The 25,450-nt window shown below is 47.8% G+C and overlaps 1 protein-coding gene across 8 annotated transcripts in view; it reads left to right on the top strand.

The window, feature by feature from the left end:
* Ptpre (protein tyrosine phosphatase, receptor type, E) overlaps positions 1 to 25,450 on the top strand; it is a 149,329-nt gene that overhangs the window by 113,579 nt on the left and 10,300 nt on the right. For 6 of the 8 annotated variants that reach the window (XM_013503075.1, XM_005402013.2, XM_005402014.2 and 3 more), the window contains 13 exons: positions 222 to 295; positions 1,867 to 2,003; positions 7,224 to 7,314; positions 11,659 to 11,735; positions 12,619 to 12,655; positions 14,077 to 14,174; positions 16,740 to 16,859; positions 18,083 to 18,246; positions 18,903 to 19,038; positions 19,470 to 19,619; positions 20,115 to 20,208; positions 21,404 to 21,480; positions 22,317 to 22,451. In XM_013503075.1, the coding sequence (XP_013358529.1) occupies positions 222 to 295; positions 1,867 to 2,003; positions 7,224 to 7,314; positions 11,659 to 11,735; positions 12,619 to 12,655; positions 14,077 to 14,174; positions 16,740 to 16,859; positions 18,083 to 18,246; positions 18,903 to 19,038; positions 19,470 to 19,619; positions 20,115 to 20,208; positions 21,404 to 21,480; positions 22,317 to 22,451 (1,390 nt within the window). Of the gene's footprint in view, positions 1 to 8; positions 142 to 221; positions 296 to 1,866; positions 2,004 to 7,223; positions 7,315 to 11,658; positions 11,736 to 12,618; positions 12,656 to 14,076; positions 14,175 to 16,739; positions 16,860 to 18,082; positions 18,247 to 18,902; positions 19,039 to 19,469; positions 19,620 to 20,114; positions 20,209 to 21,403; positions 21,481 to 22,316; positions 22,452 to 25,450 lie in introns of those variants that run through there. The other 2 variants (XM_005402018.2, XM_005402019.2) reach the window with 1 other exon arrangement.

A 25,450-nucleotide genomic window follows, 5' to 3' on the forward strand; every position in this document is an offset into this window, starting at 1 on the left:
TTGCCCCAACCAGCTCAGATGAGGAAATGAGCCTTCTGGAGGCTTCGGGGTTGGGGCCAGGAGGCTAAGGCACGGTCAGCCAGCCAGGCCCTAGCACAACTCAGCTATGAGCAGCAGAAAGAGCTTCACCAGGCTCACCTGGTGGGTATCACCACACCCAGGGCTTGGGGCTTCCCGGAAGTCTGGGTGTGCAGAGACCTAACTAGTCTTGTGCCTCTAAGGTTCAGGAAGCAGAGGAAAGCCGTGGTCAGCAGCAACGACAAGAAGATGCCCAACGGGATCTTGGAAGAGCAAGGTACAGGCACTTCCTCCTCAGGCTGGGTCTTTCTTAACAGCCATTAGCTTGTTTTCTCTCCATACCATTTAAAGCATGTTTTAAGTTCCTCCGGTTTTGCAACTTTTCACCTCACCCTACCTGGTATTTTACTGCCATTTACTAAGAGTTTACCATTTACCACAGAGTTTCTGTGTTTCAAAAGTTTGTTTTAGAGATTGCTTTTTCCTCCTCAAAAGTTTGTTTTAGCGATTGCTTTTTCCTCCTCAAAAGTTTGTTTTAGCGATTGCTTTTTCCTCCTGTGTGAAATGGATGTCTAAGATGTTTCAGTTTGTGGCTTTTTTTTTTTTTTTTCTTTTTTGAGCGCTTGTTCATATCCTGTCCTTTTCACAGGGTTTTGACACGTAATGTTTTTCAATAAGGCCTTTAAAAATCAGTCTATGATAAGACTGGTTCATAATCTGAAGTGTCCATCTGACGTTGTACTGTCTTACAATCAAGCTGAAGAGATAGAGATTGCTCTGCTAAAACTGCCCGCTTACGGAAGATCAGTCAGTGACATTTCCAACTTTTAGATCCAAAGAGCAGTTTCTAACTTGTAAATGCTTTGTGTGAAAGCTTGTTGCTTTCTTTCAACACACAGAGATGACTGAGAACAGTGACTATGACAGAGGCTTAAAAAAAAGTACTGGTTCATACCAGTGACTACAACTTCCTGTTGTCAGCTTCCTACCTAACTGTGCTGTGGTTTGGGGAAACACATGCTGTCAGACTGTAAATGAAATTTTCAAACCAACACAAGATATTAAAAGGAGGAAAGAAAGGGCAGCCAGGGAGAGGGAGAGAAGCCCAACTGCTCTCCTGTCCACCTTTCCATCTCTTGGAGGAAGGAGCCTCAGCTGGCTCTGAGGGTGGGGCGGGCCCTTTTGCAAGCGTGTCAACCCAGTTATCCTTCTGACCTTGTCGGTATCACCTTGTTCCTCAGACAGGGAAGCCCAGCCCCCTGGCTTTTCTTGCATCTGAGAAGAAAACTGAACTTTGGAAGGAATTTGTCTGTGCAGCTCCTTGCCTCTCACCCTTCTTGAGAGTGCCCTACTGCCCCAACCCAAAGGACGGTTTCTCTTACTTGGAGTTTACAAGGTTTGGGGAACCAGAGCTATTTGTTATAAAGAAGAGGGGACTAAGAGAGTCATTTATCCTAGTAGATTTCCAGTCTGCTCTGAGCTTGCATCCCAGAACAATTATAATTATCCTCCCCTAGCTTTGAACCTGGAAACCTGAGCTGAGGTGTCCTCTGTGGAAGGAGCAGATGTGTGTTAGGACAGGTAGGTGGGTGGCTGAGCGAGTAGGGTGAGGGATGCCGTGCCTGTGAGGGCCAAGGGTCTTCACTTGCAGAGCACAGGCTGTATGGCAGGAGATGGATGTTTGATTCAGGTTCTCAGGGCCCTGGCCACTCTGGGCTATGTGACTGAGAGGACTGTTCCCCGCTATCCAAGCCTTTCTTCAGGAATATTGTACGTTCGTCTGACTCCTGAGTCACCCACCTGGGGTGGGCTAAATGCCTCCCCAACCCCATTTCTCTGACCCCACAGAACAGCAGAGAGTGATGCTGCTGAGCAGATCCCCATCAGGGCCGAAGAAGTACTTCCCCATCCCTGTGGAGCACCTGGAGGAGGAGATCCGTGTGCGCTCGGCCGATGACTGCAAGCAGTTCAGAGAAGAGTTCAATGTAAGTGTCCCTGGGTCCTGTGTTCCTGTCCTGTCCTGCCCTGGGTCTTGTTCCTGCTAAGCACTGCAAGGTACACAATGACAGTCCAGAGTCAAGTCTTCCAAGGCCTCAGACACTTGCATCAACTGTAACACCATGCCTGCTTTGGACAGGATTCTGGGCCCTGGTGCAGTGCCTCTCACTGGCACTCGTGGCTCCTTCTAAGGTGAGATGGTTGGCGTGAGGCTCATGAGGGCAACAACCTGCTCAGACACTCAGAGCGGCACACTCTGAAGTCAATTGTGACAAAAGCACCATAACCTCCACAATGTCGGAGATCCTGAGCCAGCACAGGATGAAAGCCATGGAGCCCCCAACTGTCCTTTCATGGCTTCTAAGAATTTGAGCTTCTGATTGGAGTAGGAAATGTCCTGAGCCATATCCCGGCCTGAGTCAAACAGTCATGGGGACACCCTTCAGGAGACACAAGCTCAGCCCTTTGATGTCTGTGCTGTGTGTGAGTGTAAGCGACAGTCCCGCTGTATGCATCCTGCTTCTGGTGTGTGGGGTGGTGCATTGCCTCCATAAACCCAGCATGGGCAGCAGCTTGCTCAGACCACGGATTGAACCAGCTGATACTGTCCCTGCAGTAGCAAGCTGATTCTCTCAACAAGATATACAGACGTACACTGATGACAAACTTCCCCTAGTGCTATTTTTTTTTTTTATTTAATGCTCTGAGTTTTGAATCTGATATATGTATGTATACAAACACATGCACATAGGGAAGCGCCACCTTGGACTTTGAGACTCAGTGTTTATAACAGTACATGATTTGAATTTTGCTGTAGGCTTCCTCATCTTCGGGCACATGACTGTGTGCTGCAGATTGAGCCTGAAAGAGATGGGTTTTCAACAGGTTTGCAGCAGTGTCCAGGCGCTCTGCCTGTTGCACCCTGGCCCTAGCACATTATTTAACCAACTCCAAGATGCTTCTACCACCTACAAAGTGGGGGTGGGGTGGGGGTGTGGGCCTGTTTTAATTAGCTTACAACTAAATGTGAGGCTCAGACACAGGGCTTCACAAACAGCCCAGGGTTGTGTAGCTGTAGCCCCCAGAGACTGTATGTCAATGCTCCTGCTGATCACTAACTTTTCATACAGAAACAACCCACACGGGCACAGCAGTGGATGGCACACCTAAACTGTATTTTGCTTATTTTTTAGCACAAGGCTCATCTGCCTTTTTTTTTTTTTTTGCCTTCCTTTTATTGTTTCTAAATTTGTCTCTCTTTTGTCCTTTCTTTCTTTTCTTTCTTTCTTAGAAATTAGGTCATATTGAAAGCCAGCTCCACGCAGTATTGTTTTGCAATCTCTCAGCTTAATAAGAGAATTCTCCATTTTCAAAATAACTATCTATATTTGGAGCAACAAGCTTCCCTGCTCCACACCCGCTGTTTGTTCCATTTCCCCTTCAACTCTGGTTTCTCCGAGTGCAGGCTGGCTGGCCACTGGGCTTGCTGAGGAGGGCTCTGAGTCAGTACCACTTGACTGTCACCACCGCAAAAGAGAGGGCCGCACCCTGGGAGGGCGGCCGGGAATAGGGTGAGGCAGGAGAAGCATTTGCCCTTGGCACAAAATTTAAGAACTCACAGAAAAACTCAGCAGTCAGGATAAATCATATTTTAATATAGTATTTAAAAGATTCAAAATTAACGCAAGCTACCTCTGGTGAACAAAATAGCACAGTTACAAATGAAGACACAAGCACTCTGATGGGTTTCTCGTGTTGCCTTGGACTCCGACTTGGTTTGAGTTACAGTTACTGATTCTAAGACTATTTAAAAGTTTGCTATGTTGGTCATAACAGATTCTGTGCAACAAGTTGGATTTTTTAGAAATAGCATTAGAATGGGAATTCTCCTGATAACTGAAATTTTGGGGTGCCTCTTTACATTTGGCTCCCAGAGCAGAGGCCTCACACACCTGACCCTCTGGCCCTGCTTTTGCACAGCCCCTCTGCTGCACATTCCCTTGTCCTGTGACAAGCAGGCCAAGATGTGGTGCTGGGAAGACCCTGGACTCAGGATCGAGCTGGTGGGAGCTGGTGCTGCTTCCAGGGCACCCTGGGCCAGCTGCCTATTTACCCCTCTCTCCAGGGAAGAGCTGCCCAGGTCCTATGACCACATTCTTGCAGCATTCCTCTTCCAAGCCTGCTGGGACCTGCCATTCTTGGGTCCTCAGAGGGACATACTTGAGTTCAGCTCTCACACCCCTTCCTTTTATTTCCCCGCCCACTGGTCTGAGCCCTTCTTCCAGGGATCATGAAAGGAACCCAGGTGCATCTTCAAGGGCTCAGTCCCATTGTGTTTGGACTTTGGTGTGTGATCAACACAAAGTTCAGCTGAACTTGCTGAGGCTAAAAGAGGCCTGGTATTGGGATCAGCACAGTGGGGTGAATGCTTAGTATCTGTCCCAGCATTAGAAGGCTTGAGCTGTTTATTTGACATCTGCTTTTTTTTTTTTTTTTTGGTTTTTCTCCGGTACCGGGAACCGAACTCACGACCTTGCGCTTGCCAGGCAGGCGCTTTTGCCACTGAGCTAAATCCCCAGCCCCTTGACATCTGCTTCTGTTTCCTCATCTATGAAGTGGGGATACTCCTTACCCCCACAAGATTGTGGTAGCATGTAAATAAAGTAAGGTGACAGGTAACATGTAAATGAGTGTCAGGATGATTTCTGCAGTCTCCACTCAGAGGTAGCAGATGACTATTCTAATAAAGTCTGTTCCCGGGCCCCAGATTAAATCCCCAAAAATGAGTGCCATTGGCCAAGGAAAAAATCCCCTCTCTGGACAGGATCTCCTTTGCCTCCATCTCAGCAAGTGATTTCAAGCTGGGTTTCTGGGACCAACCCAATGACAAATGTCATGGAAATATATGAGAGGAGTCACCAGAAAAGATGCCAGTGTGAAAAACAAATCAGAAGCATCCCCTGTCAGTTATTGGAGCAGGTGGGGCCTCTCCTTGAACTGGATGCAAAAGAGGCACTTCAGGGCTAAATAGATTACCAAAGACCCTTCCCTGGGTGTGTGCTTATTTCCCCTGAGCCACCCAAGCAAGACCCCTAGGTCTCCTGACAGTGAGAGAACGTGCAGGATCCGGTCTGTACAGGTGGCAGTTGTGTGTGCTTGGGTCACAGCTACCAGTGTGCAGTATGCAGAGTGCTCTGCCTCCCTTACCCCATCTGACACTCTGTGGACCCAGAGAACTAAGGAGCAATGCCACATTCTGGACCTGGTACAACTGTCAGGGTTCCACAGCTGGGAGGTATCACAGCCTGGACTCTCCTCACCACTCCTACCCTTCTGCCCGCCACACCATAGCCACCTTGCCTTCCAGGGAACAGGGAGGGTCTTGAAGTTTTTTTAATTTATTACTTTTTAACAAGCTTTATATTTTGAGAGCAGTTTTAAACATTCAGGGAAATTGCACACGAACTGCAGACTTCACATATACCCCATCTCTCCACAGCATCGGTGTCCTCTGTCATTAAGAACTTGCATTACTGTGCTACACTTATGATTGGTGAACTACTATTGACACATTGCTACCAGCAAACTATCGCAGTTAAAGCTTGCTCATTCCGTGAGTTTCGGCAGGTGCACAGCATCATATGCCATTATACTATGCTGCCTGGTTTTTATGTCCAGTGCTAGGGTCAAAAAATGGGGATATATAGAGGATGTTGCCACAAATTCAGTCTCTAGGTAAAATCGAGGAGGCAGTATTGAGATGGCTCTGAGGAGGAAGCTGGGAAGACCATGGGAATAGATGCTGGTGGCTGGAGAACAAGCTCAAGTCCTGCCTGTTGGCCTTGCTGAGATACCCACCAGGCTGGTCCATTCACACATTCACGTGGCAGTGGCTCTGCCAGGCCCCAGTGCAGAGCAAAGAGTGCAGCCTACAGCACCCCACTGTGTGCACTTGCTGGGGGACTGGGTCTGCCATTGCAGACGCTTCTACTTACACAGGGCCCTGACCCAAAGCGCCAGCAAGCCCGGAGCAGCTTGGCTTAGATCTGAGATCTTTGGGGTTGCGCTGTGAGGTTGGTCCCCAGGCTAGGGACTTGAGGGGAGTTACGCAAAAGTCCTCATTTTTTCCCAAGCTTGATAAAGGGAGCACCCATCAGGCTGGACTCACAGATCCCAGCCACGGTCCTCTGCTCACTAGCCTGCTGACCCTGGACAGATCTGTAACTCCCTTGCTTTGGGTTTCAGACTCCTCTTCCCTACAAACAAGGGTGATCCCTGTGTCATCTGATGATAGGTGAGCTTTAAAGGTCAGAGCAGATGACCCAGCTTCTCCCAGTTTGCCTGGCACATTGTAAATACTGAGTAAATATTTACACTTTTTATTGGATCCCATGGCCCCTGGGTCTTGCCAGTGGTTAGCTTTACCCTTGAAAGACATAATTTGAGGTTCAAAATGCTCTTTTACTTTGTGTACCATGAAGAGCAAGTCCAAACAGTGACAAACATAGAACAGCTGGAGCCAACTAAGAACCCAAGGCAGGTGGCTCCAGATAAGAAAAGGAACTAGAAGTCCAGACAGCTGAGTTTAAGCCCAAGTGTGCCACTTATCAGTTTGCATGTCCTAGCACATGAAGCATCGTTTCACACCTCCAGTTCCTCACCTGGGACAAGGTGGTTAAGGTAGGGAGTCTGGAGCAACAGGGGTTGTTATGGTGGGGAGTCTAGAGCAATAAGAGGACCAGGTCCCTGGGAAAGTTACTGATGGAGGTGCTGATTCAGTGTTTGGGAGGATCCCTGAGAATCCACATTTCTGACCACCTCCAAGACCTTGATATAACTGGTCCACAGAGAGCACTTTGAGTTCCGAGTAAAGTTAATACCATGTCCAAGGTCTCCTTCCAGGCTCTTTCTCCTCATTCTCATCCTCAGCCTCTCCCTAAAATCAGCATCCCTGTCTGTCTTGTCTCCTAGGTCAGAGCTCTGTTAGGGTCAGCCCACTCCTGCTTGGGGAGAGCCTGCTCTGGGGCAAGCCTGTGGGGCCAGCGATGTGGTGAGGTGTGTGAGCCAGTCTTAGTGTAGCTGAGATGATGAGCACAAGCTGGTTTGCTCTGAGATGTGTTTCACTTCCTGTGCCCAGGGAGGAAGCTGATGGGAGTGCAGCGCTTGGATGCCTCGTATTTAGTGCTAACTCTACATTTTTTTTCCAGTCGTTGCCATCTGGACACACACAAGGAACTTTTGAACTGGCAAATAAAGAAGAAAACAGAGAAAAAAACAGATATCCCAACATCCTTCCCAGTAAGATTTTATTTATTTATTTTTTGCACTATCAATCACGTTTGGACTAAACTCAGCATTATATTGCAGCTCCTTCATAACCGTCTGACTGGTGCTCAGCCATCAGAGCCCCTCTGTCCACAGAACTGCTCAGCGTTGCACTAGGGACAACAGAGCATTTCCTGGGTACCTGGTTCCCTCACAGGGCTTGGGCACCTTTTCCGCTCACCTTCTAGCCCCTCGACCTATGCTTGCTGTTGAAGTCTGGGCTTCCCAGGGGAAGGTGCTGCCTCGCAGCCTTCGGCATCAGCAGGCAGGGGCCCTTCTATCAGATTCAGCCGCACTCTCGACCTGCTGGGTAGCTCCTCTGCCTTGGACCCAGGGCTCTTGGCCACAGGCAGCAAGACCCCAGCATCCTCTGGGGTCTTAGATCAAGAACAAAAGTGGCAATATAAGAAAACTGTACGGGTTTGGCACCTTTGTGGGAAAACTCAGCATCAACCCAACTTTAACCCCAACAGCAAATGGTGGCCATGGGCTAGGTTGCGTGGGTGCCAAGCAGGTGTCAGAACTGGGGTACCAACAGCTGTGTGCTTGGCCTTCTTGTGACCTGCTGCAGCTGGAGGGCCATGCTTTGGGGGTGGTTTTCACAGCCTTCCCAGTGCTAGAACAACCCTGTAAGTTCCCAGTCACCTTTGTAAAAATTGACCTGGCCGACTGCAACCTATGGACAACTTTGCTCTTTGGGTTAGCAGAATAGCAACCTCAAAGTGCTCTGAACCTGAGCCCAGACCTCTGCCTGGTCCAAAGAACCACCTCCCTGAGGCAGCGCCTCCTGGGACCAGAAAGCTAGCCCGCAGTGGGCTTTAGCTTGTTACTTCTAGCTGTATTTTGAAGATGAGAATTGTATCTATTTGTTCTGTCTGTTCAAGAAGCTATGGTCTGTCCAGTCTGTGGTTTTGGATCTTCAGCACTTTCTAGAAATAATATTTTCCCATTTTACATGTAGAGAATTTATATACGGCTTTTACAAAGCACAGTGATCCAAGTAAAACTAGAGAAGTTAATCAAATAATCTTTCATTTGTAAGGATAGTCATGGGAGGATTAGGCACCTAACTGTAAGGGAGGGCTGGCCTGGGTTAAATTCTGGGCCCACAGGGAGACCAGTCCAGAGGATCTGCTACAGGACAGGCTGTTAGGATTTGAAGAAGAGAGGAGGCACTTGTATGACTCAGTCAGCTCAGAGGGAAGGAAGACCACGGCAGCAGGAGGTCAGGGCTCATTATGAGTGATTTGTGTCAAATAAAAATCAGGGGGCTGGGGATTTAGCTCAGCGGCAAAAGCGCCTGCCTGGCAAGTGCAATGTCGTGAGTTCAGTTCCCGGTACCGGAGAAAAACCAAAAACAAACAAACAAAAAAAAAAAATCAGGACATTAGAGATTAGTGTCAGTTTCTAACTTAATTACCTTATTTATCCACTTATTTATGCGTTCATTTACCTGTGTGTATTGAGGACCTACTCAGCACCAGCCAGTTCCCAGGTTCCTAACCTGCACTTCTCAGTCACAAAGCCCATAGTCCCTCAAAGGTAATATTGTCATTGTTTGCTAAGAGTATTTCTCGGGCTGGAGATATGAGTATTTCAGTGGTAGAACACTTTCTCAGCATGTGCAAAGCCCTGGGTTTCTTCCCCAGTAAAGGTGGGGTAGGGATATTTCCAGTGGGACCTCAGTGGGAACAGAATCAATGGACAGGTTTAGAATCACCTCTACCACCCAAGTGGCACATCTGCCTCGCCTGAGAATCCTGCCCCCAGACAGCAGGGCCTCCTGCTGGCACATCTCCCAGCTGCCCACATTCTCTAGCTTTCACTGCGGAAGAAAATCAGCCCCCTCCCTGACAGTGAAACTGTAGCAGATTTCTAGCTTCCCTAAATTCTCACTTGACCCCACCCCAGTTGAGGGTACTGCCCCAGCTCCTCCCTAACCTCATGGGGCACTCCACAGGCACTCAGGGGTGCTGGCAGGTGTCCAGGAACACTCACTGCCTAGGCATGGCGTGTTTCACATGGGTGGGATATTGGGTCTCAGGGACACTGGCATGGAGACACTGTGCCTGGTGAGGACTGCAGGCGGCACCTGGATGGGGGAAAGGCCTGACCATTAAGCAGCTGCTCAAAGGAACCGTTGGTGCCCCTGCTGGGTCCAGGACTGTCAGCTGGGCCTTGGGACAGCAGACAAGGGCTCTTAGGGCTTCCAGGGCCAAGCTGAGAGAGCCCAGCTCTTATCAGGGTGGGGCTTTAAATCACCAGGGGAAGTAGGAGAGGCAGCACAGTACCCACAGCCACCCCAGTACTCACAGCCACGGGTGCCTCCGTGCCTTTGCCGACCTTCCCCAGGCTGGGGGCAGACAGGGAGGTCTGAGGACAGACCCAGAGGTCAAACTTGTTCTTGTGAAAGGGCTCCGCGGCCAAAAGTCCTATTTTCTGGAAAAATACCAACAGCTGATAATTTTAGGAAATGTGCTTTGAAAGCGAAGTGTGACTTTTTAGAATGAGAAAACAGGAAGCTCTTAGAAACTACAAGATTCAAAATGTAACCAGAAGGCTATTTTTTACCCTTGGTGTTTCTATGGCTATCCTTAAAGTGTAAGTCATCCCAAATTATTTTCAACCAGTGTGACGTGTTCAGCCAGAGCTGTTTCCGACTTCCGGTTGTCAGCCCCTTAGCAGGAGGGTCTTGAGGTGAAATGTGTGGCCGTAGCTTGGGATTTGATGCCTTGCCCTCCACATCTGGGCCATGACTGTCCCAAGAGCTCCGCTGTCCCCTCCTCTGCCAGGGACAGAGATCTAGTCCAGCGATGAAGAGCAGACATGAGGGCCTGAGCCCCCCATCCTGTGGCCTGGCTAGTGGCTTTCCAGGTAAAAGTGAGATGAGCAGGGTGTGGTGGAGGTGTGGCCCGAGCACCACCCACAGACACAGCCTCCACTGAGAGGAGAGGCCACAGGGTGAGAGAGGAGGACAAGGATGTGGACTTAATCAGAACAACCCAGGAAACAGGTCCTAAGCACCCACCATGCTCCAACCTCCAAACACTCCTAAATTGCCTTGTCTGGGGCCCCCCTCTGGAGGGCAACCAGCTGCACTGCCCCACCGGGAGGGGCACTGTGGTCCACAGTACTTTCAGGGATATGAAAATGTTATTATTTCCTTAAAACCAGAAAAATAATATGTATATAATCCAGCTATCCTTTCACTAATCACTAACACAGTGGCAAAACATTTTTTGTCTTTTTATGGATGAAAGGCCCATGAAAGCAGAACTAACCATGGCCTCTCTGACAGGCACACACACACCACACCACATGCCACATGCCACATGCTGCATTATACAGGAGCCACTCATACCATGTCACACACACAACACACATACAAGTACACACACTTAACCCTCACAACACACATACATACTACATATATACCACACAGAGCACAACATGTACCACATAGAGAACATATAATATGCACAGTATAATCACACACACACCGTACCATACTGCACACACACAGAACCTCATGCAACACAATACACAAGACACATACGTAACACATACACAACACATACATATGTACCTCAAATATATTATATACATCTAGCATTCACTGTACAAAATATAACACAGAGAACATAATATACATGTACACAATACATGACACATACCTCACCACATACACACACACACACACACACACACACACACACACACATACACACAGCACTGCCAGTCGGCCTCCCACTCTGCTGAGCTTCCCATACAGCAGGCCATCGTCTGCTGGGCAGGGACCAGCATGCCCTGTCTGTATCTGCGTGAGCCCTGCTTACTTCTGGCTCTGGGGCAGACAGTGAAGGATGGGATTGGGACTCAGAGTCCCCAGCCCACCCTTCATACCCACTTGTCCCAGAAAGCCTGGAAGAATGGGCTGGCTCTTGCACCTAGGCTCACCTCTGTACACATACACTGTTCAGTATTGGGCCCAAAGTGGGAGTCAGAAAAATGGCCACCGTGTGTAGGGGATCCAGCACTCTGCTACTCCAGGTCTGTGTGGTCATTCAGCAGACCCTGTCCTGGAACTGTCACCAGTCTACTGCTGAGGCCTAGTCAAGGACCAGTGTAACACATGCCTCCCCATCTCAGGGTACGAACAACCCCCACTGCAATGTTTAGGGAGATGTGTCTTCTACCCCATGACCACTGTGGGGAGCTGAGTACATCCTTTCTAATGGTTCCTGCTTTAGATGAAATAAATATAGGGCACCTGTGAGTCCTTATCATAACATCATGGGTTTGTCTGGTCTTTTCTAGATGATCATTCCAGAGTGATTTTGAGCCAAGGGGATGGAGCTTCCTGCTCAGACTACATTAATGCTTCCTACATAGATGTAAGTTGACCGTTTTCCCATTCTCTTGACCCAACACAAAAACATCCACTGGGCATTTGGGGGTTGAGTCTGAGTCATGATCAAGGACAGTTTCCTTTCCAGGGCCGGAATGTACATTGTCACCACCCTTTGGGGCAGTTTGGCCACTCACATTCCTGAGAGCATGAATCCACCCACACTTTCCCAGCTAGCATCTGCATCGGGGAATCTGTTTCCAAGAAGTCAAGGATAGCTCAGAGATAACTTATCATGTTCACTGTTCAGTGGTACCTCAGTTCACGAACTTGATTCTTTCTGCGATTCTTGTTGCAAACCAAGTTGGATGAGAACCAAATCAAATTCGGTGGTTAGGTTCAATTTGATTTTATGAGGAAATGTGATTCCGCTCTCATCCACTTTGGTTTGTGACCAGAATCAGGAGAGAACCGAATTCATGAACTAAGGTTCTATGTTACTGACAAACTAGAACCAGTTCAGTAAATTGTGACTCGTTAAATAAACTGTGATGATACCATATGTGACAGATTATTAAGAACTCATTTTCATTGATCTTTAGAAGATCATTTAATGTACATTATAAAATTCTCATTTAAAATGCAAGGCTCCAAAGGACTTCTACATATTAGCCCAATTAAAAATCTGTAAATGTTTGTGTGCCTGCTTGTGTGTGTGTGGAGAGGGGAATTCACAGGGGAAAAAACATTAGAGAGGGGACATGTGAAAATAGCATTTATTTTTGAAATTACTAGTGAGGTTTTTCCTTCTATTTTTTTCCCTCTCTTCCAAATATTCTATGGTGAGTGCATATTCCTTTCCTAACAACAAGAGAGCCTGTCATTAGAGTTAATTCTGAATAATTATAAATCTGGTTTTATTTTTCTAGGGTTACAAAGAGAAGAATAAATTCATAGCAGCTCAAGGTAAGCTTTTTATTAATTTCTGAACTTTATTTCAGTAAAATAATGTGAATATCTATCTGACAACAATACTAGGGTTTTGTATCAGGTTTTATATGTGTGTGTACTGCTACGTTTATTCTAATACATGTTAGAGACCCATGACATAAAGGAAGTGCGTAGATAGGCACACACACTCACGCACACACACACACACACACACACACACACACACACACACCCATGTCCACCCCTGCATGATTGGCACAGAGGATGCCATTCTGGAATCTTGATGTTTGCATTTATTATTAGATAACCTTGACTTCTTCTCAGCTGGCCAAGCTCTACGTGGCTCTCAAGTGTGGGGGCAGCCGGATGACCAGCTTTTTAGATCCAGACCATAGCCGAGATGCTTTGGCCATGCAGACACTGTCTTACCCCAGCACTCAGTCCTCGAGGGGGTGTCCTGTTCCACAGGGCTGGAGTTGCCTTCCCTGGGAACTTGTGCTGTGCGTGGTTGGTCAGCAGCAGAGCTAACACTCCCTTTCCCCCACTTCTTCCTCTTTGGCCAACAGTCTGTGTGCAAGTCCCAAAATTCATTGTCTATCAACGTCATCTGCAGAGTTTGTTACAAATCCAGGTCTCTGAGCAATAGAGAGGACCCACATATGCATGCATATACAGAAGACCTCAGGAATATGCCCTGCTATAAATGTGAGAAAACATGACACATGTTGGCTGAAATGGATAAAAGCGTATTTTGCAGTTACACAGGATGAGACAGACAAGGGCAGAGATTACAGTTCAAGACAGAGAGAGACTTCTTCTAGCACCATCCTCTTAGTGTGGAGCTCTTAGCCTCAGGATTTCAAAATGGCCACTGCAACTCTGCACATTTTATGTTTATTGGAACAGGAAGTAGCAAAAGGCAAAGGAATTTCTTGTAGTGATAATCTAACTTTTGGTAGATTCCTTTCCCAGGGACTTCAGCTCTCATCTTATTGGATAGCAGTATGCTGAAAAGTTAATACTTTGACAAAGGAAAAGGGGTGGGAAATGAAGGGTGAATCACCAGCCAATGGCATCTCTCTCTCACACACCCCCACACACACCCCTTCTGATTCAGCGATTCTGGAGGGGCCTGCTATTTTGAGACATAAGCAAGCCACTTTGACATACAGCACTTGTCTGAAGACCTCTTTCTTGCCCATGAATATAACAATCTTGGCCCAACTGCTCCGCTGGCCTCCTGCTGGGGTGGATCACTGCGCGGCACAGGCAGGGAAGGCACAAGCCTCTGCTAGCTGCAGGATGTCAGGACCTGAGGTGCCCCTTGGGCCTTGAGGAAGGACTAAGAAGCCCTTTGGGGATGGATGAGGTGCAGAGCTAGGTCTTTTGGGACTTCTCTTCATTCCTTTGCCTCTGGGACTCTGCTCTATGAACAGGCCCTAAGCAGGAGACCGTGAGTGACTTCTGGAGAATGATCTGGGAGCAGAAGTCTGCCACCATTGTCATGTTGACAAACCTGAAAGAGAGAAAAGAGGTGAGTCCCTCCTGCACCTGCCCATGAGGCCCTTCCCTCCGTCAGGCTGCTGCTTAGCTACAGGGTTCTGACCACTTCCTTTGCCTATTTCCCTTCCTTCTAGTGGTGCAGGAGAAAAATGCACTTAGTAGTTCACACCACTTGTATCTTGAAATAAATTCTCCATGTTTCTAGGACCTCACTGTCCTAAGCTACCATGTATTAGTGATGCCAGCATGGCTGCCCAGGTCTCCCCCTGCTTCTCCCACTGTGAGGGGAGCCAGGGATTTCAGAACTGAAATTTAAATGTGTTAGGCATAGACCACAGTGGGCCTCAGACTATGCATGAACATGACCACATGTTTATCATCCAGACTAGAGATAAGCACTTGAAAACAAGTATATTGAAGGAATATGTGTATATTGTCTGAATTGGAAACATCGACAAAGAAGACAAGTTGAACTGCATCCATTCCTCATGGAAAAACTCCACATTAGCATCTGCTGTGCCAGACCAGCTCTGTTCCAGGAGCCAAGACAGGCGTCCCAATGCAGGACTGAAAAGGAGGGGCAGTCACAGGTCTTGGAGGCTTGGAACAATAAGCAGGATCTGATATCAGTAGTGAGCACCCTCCAAACTAAAGGATTGGGAACTCCAGAGAGGCTTCTTCAGGTGGGGAGATGGAGTTGGGAGAATGCTTCGAGCATGTTCTAGCGTGAAGGTTCCACTTGGCAGGAGATGTCTGACCTACTCAGCCCTGCCTAGGACTCTCAGGCACAGGAGGCGCTGGCCCGGCCTGCAGCAGTGCCCAGGGGTGCTGAGGGCGCTGGGCGGGACTGCAGTGTATAGATGGAAGTGCCAGGTCCCAGGGAAGCCACAGAAAGGGTGGGGGCCAGAAGCAGTTCTGCTGCCACCTAACTAATGGGTGCCATGCCAAAAAGCACAGGGAAGTCTCCAGCCACTGATTCTGGTCTTCTGGTTGGTCCAGGATAGGGTTTTTCTTTTGTTATTGAGAAGCAGGACTCGGGAGGGTCTCTACTTGTTCTTCTATGACTCCTGCCCTTGTCATGGAAAGAGTGACAGGAAGGAAGCGGGGGACTCTTGGGCGCAGGACACATAGCCCTTCCTTCACTGGAGTGCTGGGAGGAGGAGCCCCAAACTGTAGGGGGCCGGCCAGCCGCTCACCAGGGCCAGCGCCTTCCTGTGACTGATGTTCTACAGAGACCAGCTTCCTGAGACCAGTGCAGCAGCTGTGTGGGCCTGAGGGTGCCCCCATGTGCCCCAGCATGCTGTCACCACATTACATGGCATTTCTGTCACCTCCTACTGTGATTTTCCATTCTCATGACTCAGTGCTGCCTGAGGGGCCTCTCAGGTTCCACCATTTCAGATGAAATCGTGTCTCAAGAGAGTTCCCCTTTTCTTAATTGCTTACACTTTGGTCTTGGTCTCCTTGGTGTCCACATCCTGGATAACACATTGTGAAACACAGCTAGCATCTTATGATTTGGTAACGGGGGTGGGCAGGAAAGGCTGCATGGCACCCACTGGGCCCTGAGACATAGCGCTCATCCTTGCCAGAGCCTGTCAGGGCAAGAATTGCAGGCATCCCCTGGGCTTCTGTGGGCCCAGACTCACCCAAACCAGGACTTTTTGGTGCCCTCTGGCTTGTTCAGAGACACCCCACAAACAGCAAGCCAGCTGGGACCAGGATGTAAGGGAGTATTTGGCCCCATGAATGTCATAATACAAAGCTGCTGGTCTCTGGCATATCCTAGGCACTGTTTTGCTTTACAAGGCTGTGGATCCTGGGAACCTGAGCAGTTTGCTGTGCCACTCTGGGGTCATTTCCAAGACTAACTGTTGGATGCCTGGAAGGCTTCTGAAACCCTAGAGACTTCCAGAGGGAATACTGAGCAGATCTTATCCCCCTTGAGAAAGTCCCCATTCGTTTGTGTGTTCCATACTGATAGATGGTTCACTACCAGTTAGGTGCCAGGGTGGCAGAAAATAAAAGGACAAAGACAAGACCCTTCTCAGATGGTGGGAAGGTAAAAATGGCCTCTCTGGGACAAAGTGCCATCTGCAGATTCCCACACTTGCCCCTTCTTTGTCAGAGGATGACAGGGCTCATTAGCTTGACTCAGACCACTCTTGAATAGAGGGCTGGCGGGGCTGTAGTCAGAGGTCCTTATAAATGGAACAGGAAGAAACAGGCCACTGATTCCCATGGGAAATATCCTCACTGCAGCCTGACGGTCATTCAGGGAGCAAGCTTAGCATCACCAGTTCAGTAAAGTGTGTGGGATTAATGAGTGAGTGAATGAATGAGACATCTCTGGGTAGAAATCAGAAAGCCCAGTCCTACTCATGGTCTCGGGGCAACCATTTGCTAGCTGTGTGGCCTCACTTTCCCTATCTGTAAAGGAGATATGCTTGGCTGCATGCTGTCCCAGTTATAGGAGCTGTTGACTCCACTGGTCCATGTGAGCCCTTTGGTGGATGGCGGGACAGGGGTACAAGCAGGGTGCGGGGCAAGAAGCACACCCACAGATGGATTTGTGTCTATAAATTGTTCCATGCAGGAAAAATGCTATCAGTACTGGCCCGATCAGGGATGCTGGACCTACGGAAACATCCGGGTGTGCGTGGAAGACTGTGTGGTGCTAGTAGACTACACAATCAGGAAATTCTGCATACAACCTGTAAGCATTTCCCGCTGGTGATGTCCTGGGAGCATCATTCTTTGAGAGTGCATGGTCAGGGGCAGAGACCGTTCTATATTTTATAAATGAAGAGCTGGCTAGTAGCCAAAGGGCTGGAATATATGGCTGGACGGGGACAGGGTAGTCAGCCCAGAACCTGAGTCTGCCAGATGCTGGGTACTCCTGCTCCCCGTAACTGCTGTGGGCTTCCCCAGGGGGAGTAGGACAGTGGGGAAATGGAACCAGGTCCCCCTCAGGAGCACGATATCATTTCACAAGCTGGAAGTGAGAGGCAGCTTTTTTTAATAGTTTCAAAATTATGTCTGAAACCTCCTCAGTGTTTCTCACACTTAATTCCTGCTAGTTCTTCATAAACGGACTTATAAGGATTTCAACAAAAATGCCTATGAACAAGGCTGTGAGGTGGAGATTGAAAAGATATTTTGAAAGCTCGTAAAAACAAAAGGTCATTTTATCAGAAATCAGAGACAGAGTGGTGTAATTAGGTTGCAAAATATGAGGCCAAAGTTCCTAAAAGCCACAGCAGAAGGTGGGGGAAGGGTGACTATTATTGTTATTATTATTATCCCCTGCTTACCTCTCTCCTAGACATACATGCACATCCACACACACACCTACTCATCCACATGCACACAGACAGGCACGTGTGCACACACATATACACAAATACATTTCCAAATACACTGTGGAGAACCTTCTAGGTCTGGGGCAGGCGAACAAACACATGGGCTCTAGATCCTGAATGCTGAGAGAGGCAGTGGGGGGCTCCAGTGCTAGGCAAACCCCACCATCTTTTCTTCCCAAATTAAAACACTGTGAGAGAGAAGGGATGTGCTGCTGATAATCAGTCAGGGCCAGGGACTAAAGTGGGACTGTCCAAGCAGAGCAGGGCAGGGCACCTGATCCCTGAGATTTGGGGCCAGCTTTAGGATGTCTGGCTACTTGGGGCCTGCCTGACCTGGGCATGGCCAGGTGCCCACAGCCCTGCTCTGTGCCCTCTGCAAGTGCCTACAGTGTCCCAGCCTGAGCCAACAGGGGAGACCAAAGGGCTCTGTCTCTGGTATCCTGCACACGAATAGACGTTGGTTCCCATGTGAGCCTCCACTGCCACAGCCTGGCTGGCACTGCTGAGCCCAGGCAAGCATCCTCCAGGCAGACAGGGGTGAGGGCCACCACGTGTTTCCCCTTGCGTCTCTCTGCAGCAGCTTCCCGACGGCTGCAAGGCACCAAGGCTCGTCTCACAGCTGCACTTCACTAGCTGGCCTGACTTTGGAGTCCCTTTCACCCCCATCGGGATGCTGAAATTCTTGAAGAAAGTACGCGCGCTCAACCCCTCACATGCTGGGCCCATCGTGGTCCACTGCAGGTATGTCCAGGAGAGGGTAGAAGCCTGGGGTAGGAGCCCAATGGACCTGTGGGAGAACACTCAGTGGACCGATATTGAGGTGGGCAGAGGCACAGACTGAGGAAGTGGACACCAATGTGCATTTCCTGGGGTGCAGCTCAGATTGTCCTGCAAGGAAAGCCAGAGGGAAGGAAGCCCAGAGCCTCTCCGCAGCACCTGCTGTAGTAGCTGTGCCTCCTCTCGGTGGCACCTAAGGAAGAACCCCAAAGTGAAACTGACCAGAGCAGAAAGGCTGGGGTTCATGGCGGGAGTAGAGCTCTGGGCAGGTCCTCTTGGCCTTGCCAGGAGCTCATAGAATCCCTCAACTCCCGGGTCCTTCAACATGCAGGATATCCACCCTTGGCAGGGCACAATTACAGAAAAGATTATCCATGTAGCCTCATACGAAGCTTTCTCCAAGTTTCTCCAGGGCTGGAGTCTGAGAGCCTTCACTGATATTGCAGTACCCTCTGGTGGTCTCACTTAGACTTGCAGCTTGTTCGCCAAAGTAAAGTTGCATTAAGTCGTTTTGAGGAAGGTCAGATCCTCTGTCACGGCTTTCAACTGTCTTCCCAGCCTCTGTCACTTACTTCAGAGGAATGTGACCCACAGAATGACATCTGTCTTCTTTCCCAAAGTGCGGGTGTGGGCCGGACAGGCACCTTCATCGTGATCGACGCCATGATGGACATGATACACTCAGAGCAGAAAGTAGACGTCTTCGAATTCGTGTCACGAATCCGCAATCAGCGTCCTCAGATGGTCCAAACGGATGTGAGTGATGCCTCCTCCAACCCTGGTCTGAGCCTCACAAAGAAACCCAGGCACGTGGGATTCAGCCCTTCCACACTCCGTGTGCCCTGGTTTTGATAGGCAGGTAGCCACAGGCCATGAACAGCTGAGGTCCAGGATCAGACCTGGCTTCCTTCCCATTCTAACCCTTCCTCTTCAGGGACCCTCATGGAATGTTCACCTTCATCCTGAACCCTCATACATGGCAGGATGTTTATACTACCCCCAGGATGTTGCCAGGCATCCTCAATAATCACCAGCTGCTACCATCTTTACAGAGAGCCTAAAGGGCCAATCCACATGGCCAGGGACCTGACTTTTGCCCTTAACCCTCCTCCCATTGGCAAAAAGAGAAGACAGCAGCTCCGCTGACCCAGGGCAGAGTCGAAGGTGGGGTGCCCTGTGTCCTATAGGTACAGTACACGTTCATCTACCAAGCCTTACTGGAGTACTACCTCTATGGGGACACGGAGCTGGATGTGTCCTCCCTGGAGAGGCACCTGCAGAGCCTGCATGGTACCGCCACCCACTTCAACAAGATCGGGCTGGAGGAGGAGTTCAGGGTGAGTACCGACAAGGCTTCCTCTCTGTCCCATGGTGGTGAGCAGAAGAAAGGGGAACCAGCAACTGTTTAAAAAGCAGGGAGATGTTGGGCTATGACTTTGAGGGGAAGAATAATTGGAGTTTGCAGGTGAGTACAGGCACTGTTCATTTCCTAACACTGAGGCAGCTTCATGAGATAAAGATATGGGTGCTTCTTTTTTCTTTTAGTACTGGAGATTGAGCCCAATACCTTCACACTTAGCTACATTCCTTTTTTTTTACTTTTTATTTTAATGCAGTGTCTTACTAAGTCACTAAGTTACCCAGACTGGGCTTGAACTTGTGATCGTCCTTCCTTGGGCTCCCAGAGTGCTGGGATTATAGGTGTGCACCAACCATGCCCAGCACGTGCTCCCATTGAACAGGGCCCTGCCAGTAGGACCAGCACATAGCTGAGTGCTTAGCCCAGGGCCTTCAGAGTTTTGGCTGCTTCACTGTGCTCTTCTCACCTGCAGAAACTGACCAACGTCCGGATCATGAAGGAGAACATGAGGACGGGCAACTTGCCGGCCAATATGAAGAAGGCCAGGGTCATCCAGATCATCCCTTGTAAGGCAGCACTGGGCTGGGGTCTCTGCCCTTCAAGGTGGGCAGGGTAGGGTGCCACTGGCCACTGGCTTCAGACACTGAGCAGCCACTGTCCTCTGTAAGACAACATCAGAAGCAGGTGCCCTCAGGGCCCGGCTCGGGGCTGCTGGGTGGATGTCGGGAAAAGAAGAGCCTCTTGGAGCACTTTAGTGACCCAGCCAGTCCCACGTGCGTGTCAGGCAGGCAGCCTGGGGTTAGGCTCAGAGGCAGGGGAGGGCAGCAGAGTCGACTGCTGGGCAGGCTCCACAGAAGCCTGGAATTTGCCTTAGGCATGACCTGGTACCTGATTCTGTGACTCATTCAATGTCTCCTTACACAGAGGAGAGAGTGAGTGATGCAGCTGAGGCCCTGCAATGTTGAGGAGTTAAGTCAGACCTGAAGTGAACTCAGTTAAACCTTCTAAGAAAAGGCTTGTGCCTCAAAGAGGGCAAGACATGGGCCAGAATGGAGCCAGGACTCTGTCCTGCCACTGAGGTCCTGAGTGAAGGGGCAATGGCCAGAAGGAGGCAGGAATCCACCTCTGGGGTCTTACCCATAGGGAAAGAGAAACCTCACACGAAGTGAGCTGAGGAGGCATTGGGAAAGCCCCTAGCTCAAACAGAAGTGATCTAGCCATGTCGTAAATGATGTGACCTCTGTGGGCTCAGCAGATCCTCACCATGGTCAAGTGGCTGCATGCTGGCTTGCTCCACCACCTTCACCTGTGATACAAGGAGCACACCGATCTGCCCCAGCCCCAGCCCCTGGGTTCTCTGTGGCCATGTTGTCCTCGTGCCTGCAGGTCCAGCTCCTGTGGGTCACATGCCTTTTATTCCTTAAATGCAGTGTTTTTCCATGAAAAGTAAAAACCATAACTGGATTGTTCTCAGAGCTTTCCAACAACAAAAGAAAATCTTTCCCAAAGCATTTTCTTAGCCTAGAACAGGAACTTCTCAAAGAGTTAGTTTTACTTGATTTTATTGGTACACTTTATATTTTGAAAGCTTGGAGCAACAGGTTAAAGTTTGCAAGGCAAGAGGGCTGGGAGTGTAGCTCAGTGGTACAGGACCTGCCTAGCAAGCATGAGGTCCTGCTTCCATCTGCAGCATGACTGAAAGAACTTTTGCAAGGCAGGTTTGTATCTGTACTGAGTATGGGAAATGCCATTACTTTGCAGATGACTTCAACCGAGTGATCCTTTCCATGAAAAGGGGTCAAGAATATACAGACTATATCAATGCCTCCTTCATAGACGTACGTATCATGGCCTTCGGTGTGCTTTGTGCATTGTGTGTCTCCTTCCTATGTGACCACATGCTTTTATTAGTGCATTAACACAACAGAAAGAATTGACACATTGCCAGCAACCATTTCACTAGCAGAACCAGCTGCTTAAAAAGTAAATTGCAAACTTTGGGAAATAGGAGAGACTCGCTCCAAGTAATTGGCTACTTTTTCTCTCTGCTGTTAGTTTCTGTCACACCAGCTTATACATCCAGTGCTTCTGTGTGCTCTCCCCTGTATGATTTCTGTGACTTGTACCCATATGGGTGATATAATTGTGTTTAGGCCAAGCCTGTCTTCCTGCACACTGACATCAGCAGAAAAACAGGCACGGAAGGACTCTGCATCCGAGTGTGTGTCAGTGTTCCCATTTGCAGTTGAGGAAGCTGCCCCAGATGGCAGTGGGGTCCTGGTAGAGGAACTGAAATTTGAAGCCCTTTCCTTGGATTTGCACCCACATTGTCAGTCTCACTGTAGTACACAGAAGCATGTAGAATCAAAGCCACTGGGTACTGTGGGGATGCCCACAGTAACTGGTCATTTACAGCAGCAGCCACTCAGAGATAGCCTCGGGTGCAGAAAGTATGGGTGTGTGTTCTCACCTAGAGCGAGTGTCCTGGCCTGCTTCTGAGGTGTGTGTGGGGGGGAGGTACATCTGTGTGCGTAAGTGTGCCAGCGGGGCTTTGGTTCAGGCATGGAAAATTGCCATTTCCCTCATCAGGCCTTGGGCTGTCCTACACACACATGGCAGGTGGTGGCAATGGAGGAAAGGAAGTCCAACCTTAACCCCTCCTCTTCTTTTGAAGGGTTACCGGCAGAAAGACTATTTCATTGCCACCCAGGGCCCCCTGGCCCACACGGTCGAGGACTTCTGGAGGATGGTCTGGGAGTGGAAGTGCCACACAATTGTAATGCTGACAGAGGTGCAGGAGCGAGAGCAGGTGAGTGGTGCCACCATGCTCAGGTCCTGCAGGGCCACTGCTCAGGACAACGTCTCACCTGCTGAGGGCCTGAAAACACCCCAGGGAGGCGCAGCCAGGATGACTGAGGAGGGAGAGGTTGCAAGAGGAAAAGGTTTTATCTCACCCTTTGCTTTCTTTGGGGGTGAGGGAAAGGGGAGGTGGATGGAGTGATTAACCAGGTTTGCCTCCTTAGCCTGCATTGATCTGCCTTGAATTTCTGCCATTTTGCATTATTCAGTATTTTTCAACCTGTCAGAGAAAAAGGCACTTATGTACTTTGGTAAGATATAAAGACATGGATGTGTATACCTAGCTAATATTCTCATCAAATTAATGGGTCAGATATTTCTGTTTTCCCAGAAACCCTTGTGTGGCCTTCTTCAAAAACATAGTAAACACTCAGGAACCCACACGCAACTGAAAAACCTTACATTTTATCAATAATGTACATCTATCTAGCTCCCCCAAGACATGACCACTCCCCTGAGTTTGTGTTTTGATTTCTTTGCGTTAAAAAAATAAAGAACCAAAACAAAACAAAACAAAAAAATCTGGGAGCTGGAGATTTAGCTCGGTGGCACAGCACCTGCCTGGCAAGTGTGACATTGTGAGTTCGATTCCCGGTACTAGAAAAAAAAACAAAAGAACAACAACAACAACAACAAAATAGTTTAGCCAGGCATGGTGGTACATGCCTATAGTCCTAGTTACTTAGGAGGCTGAGGCACAAGGATCACAAATTCAAGGCCAGCATGACTTACTTAGCAAGACCCTGTCTCAAAATATCCTCTTTTTTTTTGTTTTTTGTTTTTTTTGGTACTGGGAGTCAAACTCAGGACCTTGCATTTGTGCTACTGAGCTATATCCCTGGCCCACGACCCTGTCTCAAAATAAAAAGTAATTAGCTTTTTTCCTTTGGTACACAGAGAATCGAACTCACAACCTCATGCTTACCTGGCAGGCACTGTGCCACTGAGCTACATCCCTGTCATACATAGCTTTATTGAGATATGATTTACCTATCAAATAATTCATCTTTTCAAAGGGTACAATTTAGTGGGTTTTTACAATATTCAGAGTTGAGCAACCACATCCTCTAATTCCAGATTGACTTCATCACCTCAAAAAGAACTTTTCTTTTTGGTACTGGGAATCGAACTCATGACCTCACACTTGCCAGGCAGGCACTGTGCCACTGAGCTAAATCCCCAGCCCCATCACCTCAAAAAGAAACTGTACTAAATAGTCACTCCCCATCCTCCCTTCTCCCAGCCCCAGCTACCATTAATCTACTTTCTAACTATGAATTTGCCCACTACAGACATTAATATAAGTGGATCCAAACAGTACTTGTATGTGATCTTTTGGAAGAGAGTTCTTTCACTTAGAATGATGATTTCATGGTCCATCCACGTTGTAGCATGAGCAAGAACTGCATTCTTTTTTATTGACAAATAGTATTGCAGTTAAGAATGTACTACTTTCAAAAAAAAAAAAAAAAAAAAGAATGTACTACTTTCATTTATCCAGTGATCAGCTGATTGGCCTTTGTGTTATTTCTGTTTTGGGGCAATTACGAGTAACATTACTGTGGACATTCCTGAACAAGCTTTTGCATGGCCCTGTTTTCCAAGGGTTTTTGTGTTTTTGACTTTTTATTGTTTTCATTTCTCTTGGGTATATACTTGGCTTATATCACAACTCTGTATTATGAACTTTAAGGACTTAATATTTTTAAGAAACTTTCAGACTAGTGACCCCATTTTATATTCCTATTAGCAACATATAACTATTCTAATTTATACCCCTTTCTTGCCAACACCTTGTCTTTTTATCAAAGCCTCCTAGTGGAGATATTCTTTGCTTTTTAAAAAATATTTTAAAGTCAGATGGATGCAGTGGCACATGAGTGCAATCCCAGTACCCCAAGAGTATGGTGAGCTCCTGGCTAGCCTAGGAATTTAAGCTCAGGCTCAACTACATAAGGAGACACTGTCTCAAAAGATAAAAAAATTAAAATCTTATTTCTTATGTTAAGGAAACTATTGTTTAGTTTTGCTTGTGTTTGAATTTTATATAAAAACCATGGTTATAGTATATAATCTTTGGGGACTTGATTTTTTTCCATTCAAAATTGTGCTTTTGATCTTTTTCTGTGTTGATGTCTAAACAGTGACTCATTCATCATCACTATGTCAGTATATTCCCACGTACAATCATGCATCTTGTATCCACTTATTTATGCCTCTCCATAAGCATTTGTGTTGATGTTATATTGTTTAACAAACAGGAGTGCACTGTACCTTCTTGTACATGTCTTATGATGCACAAGAGTTAGTATATGCCAAAGAGAGAAAATGTCACATTGGATAGTATGTGAAAGTATGAATTTGCAAGACATTTCAGAACTGTTTTCCAAAGAGGACTCCAGAACTGTATAACATAATCATTCATTAATGCACATAATATTCTTAGCATCCTGGCCTTTATTAATTAAACAGATGCAAATACCTCTTTGTGACTTTAATCTGCATTTCTCTGATACCTAGAAGATAGAACATTACTTTGTATATCCATGGATGGCATATCCCCTCCGGTGTGAAATGCCTGTTCCTACTTTTCACACATTTTTCTATTGAGTTGTTTGCCATTTTCTTATTGACTTATAGAACTTTACATACTTCTGATACTCGTCATGCGTTGATTTTGTGCATTGCAAACATCTTTTAGCAGTTGTGGTCCATATTCTCACTCTTGTTGGTGAGGAGAAGTTAGTTTTATTGTCATCTGGGGTGTCTATGCATTGCCTCATAATTAGTTAGCTCTTTTTGTGTCTTATTTAATAAATCCTTGTGCACTGAAAAGTGAAAGAATAATTTCTTTTTTTTTTTTTTTTTCAAATATTTAATACTTGAAAAGATTTGTTTCCAGAAAGATTTTTTGTTGTTGTTGTTTTTTTGGTACCCGGAATAGAACTC

Source organism: Chinchilla lanigera, unplaced genomic scaffold, assembly GCF_000276665.1.
Source record: "Chinchilla lanigera isolate Chin_1 unplaced genomic scaffold, ChiLan1.0 scaffold00076, whole genome shotgun sequence".
In the NCBI taxonomy this organism is placed as follows: domain Eukaryota; kingdom Metazoa; phylum Chordata; class Mammalia; order Rodentia; family Chinchillidae; genus Chinchilla; species Chinchilla lanigera.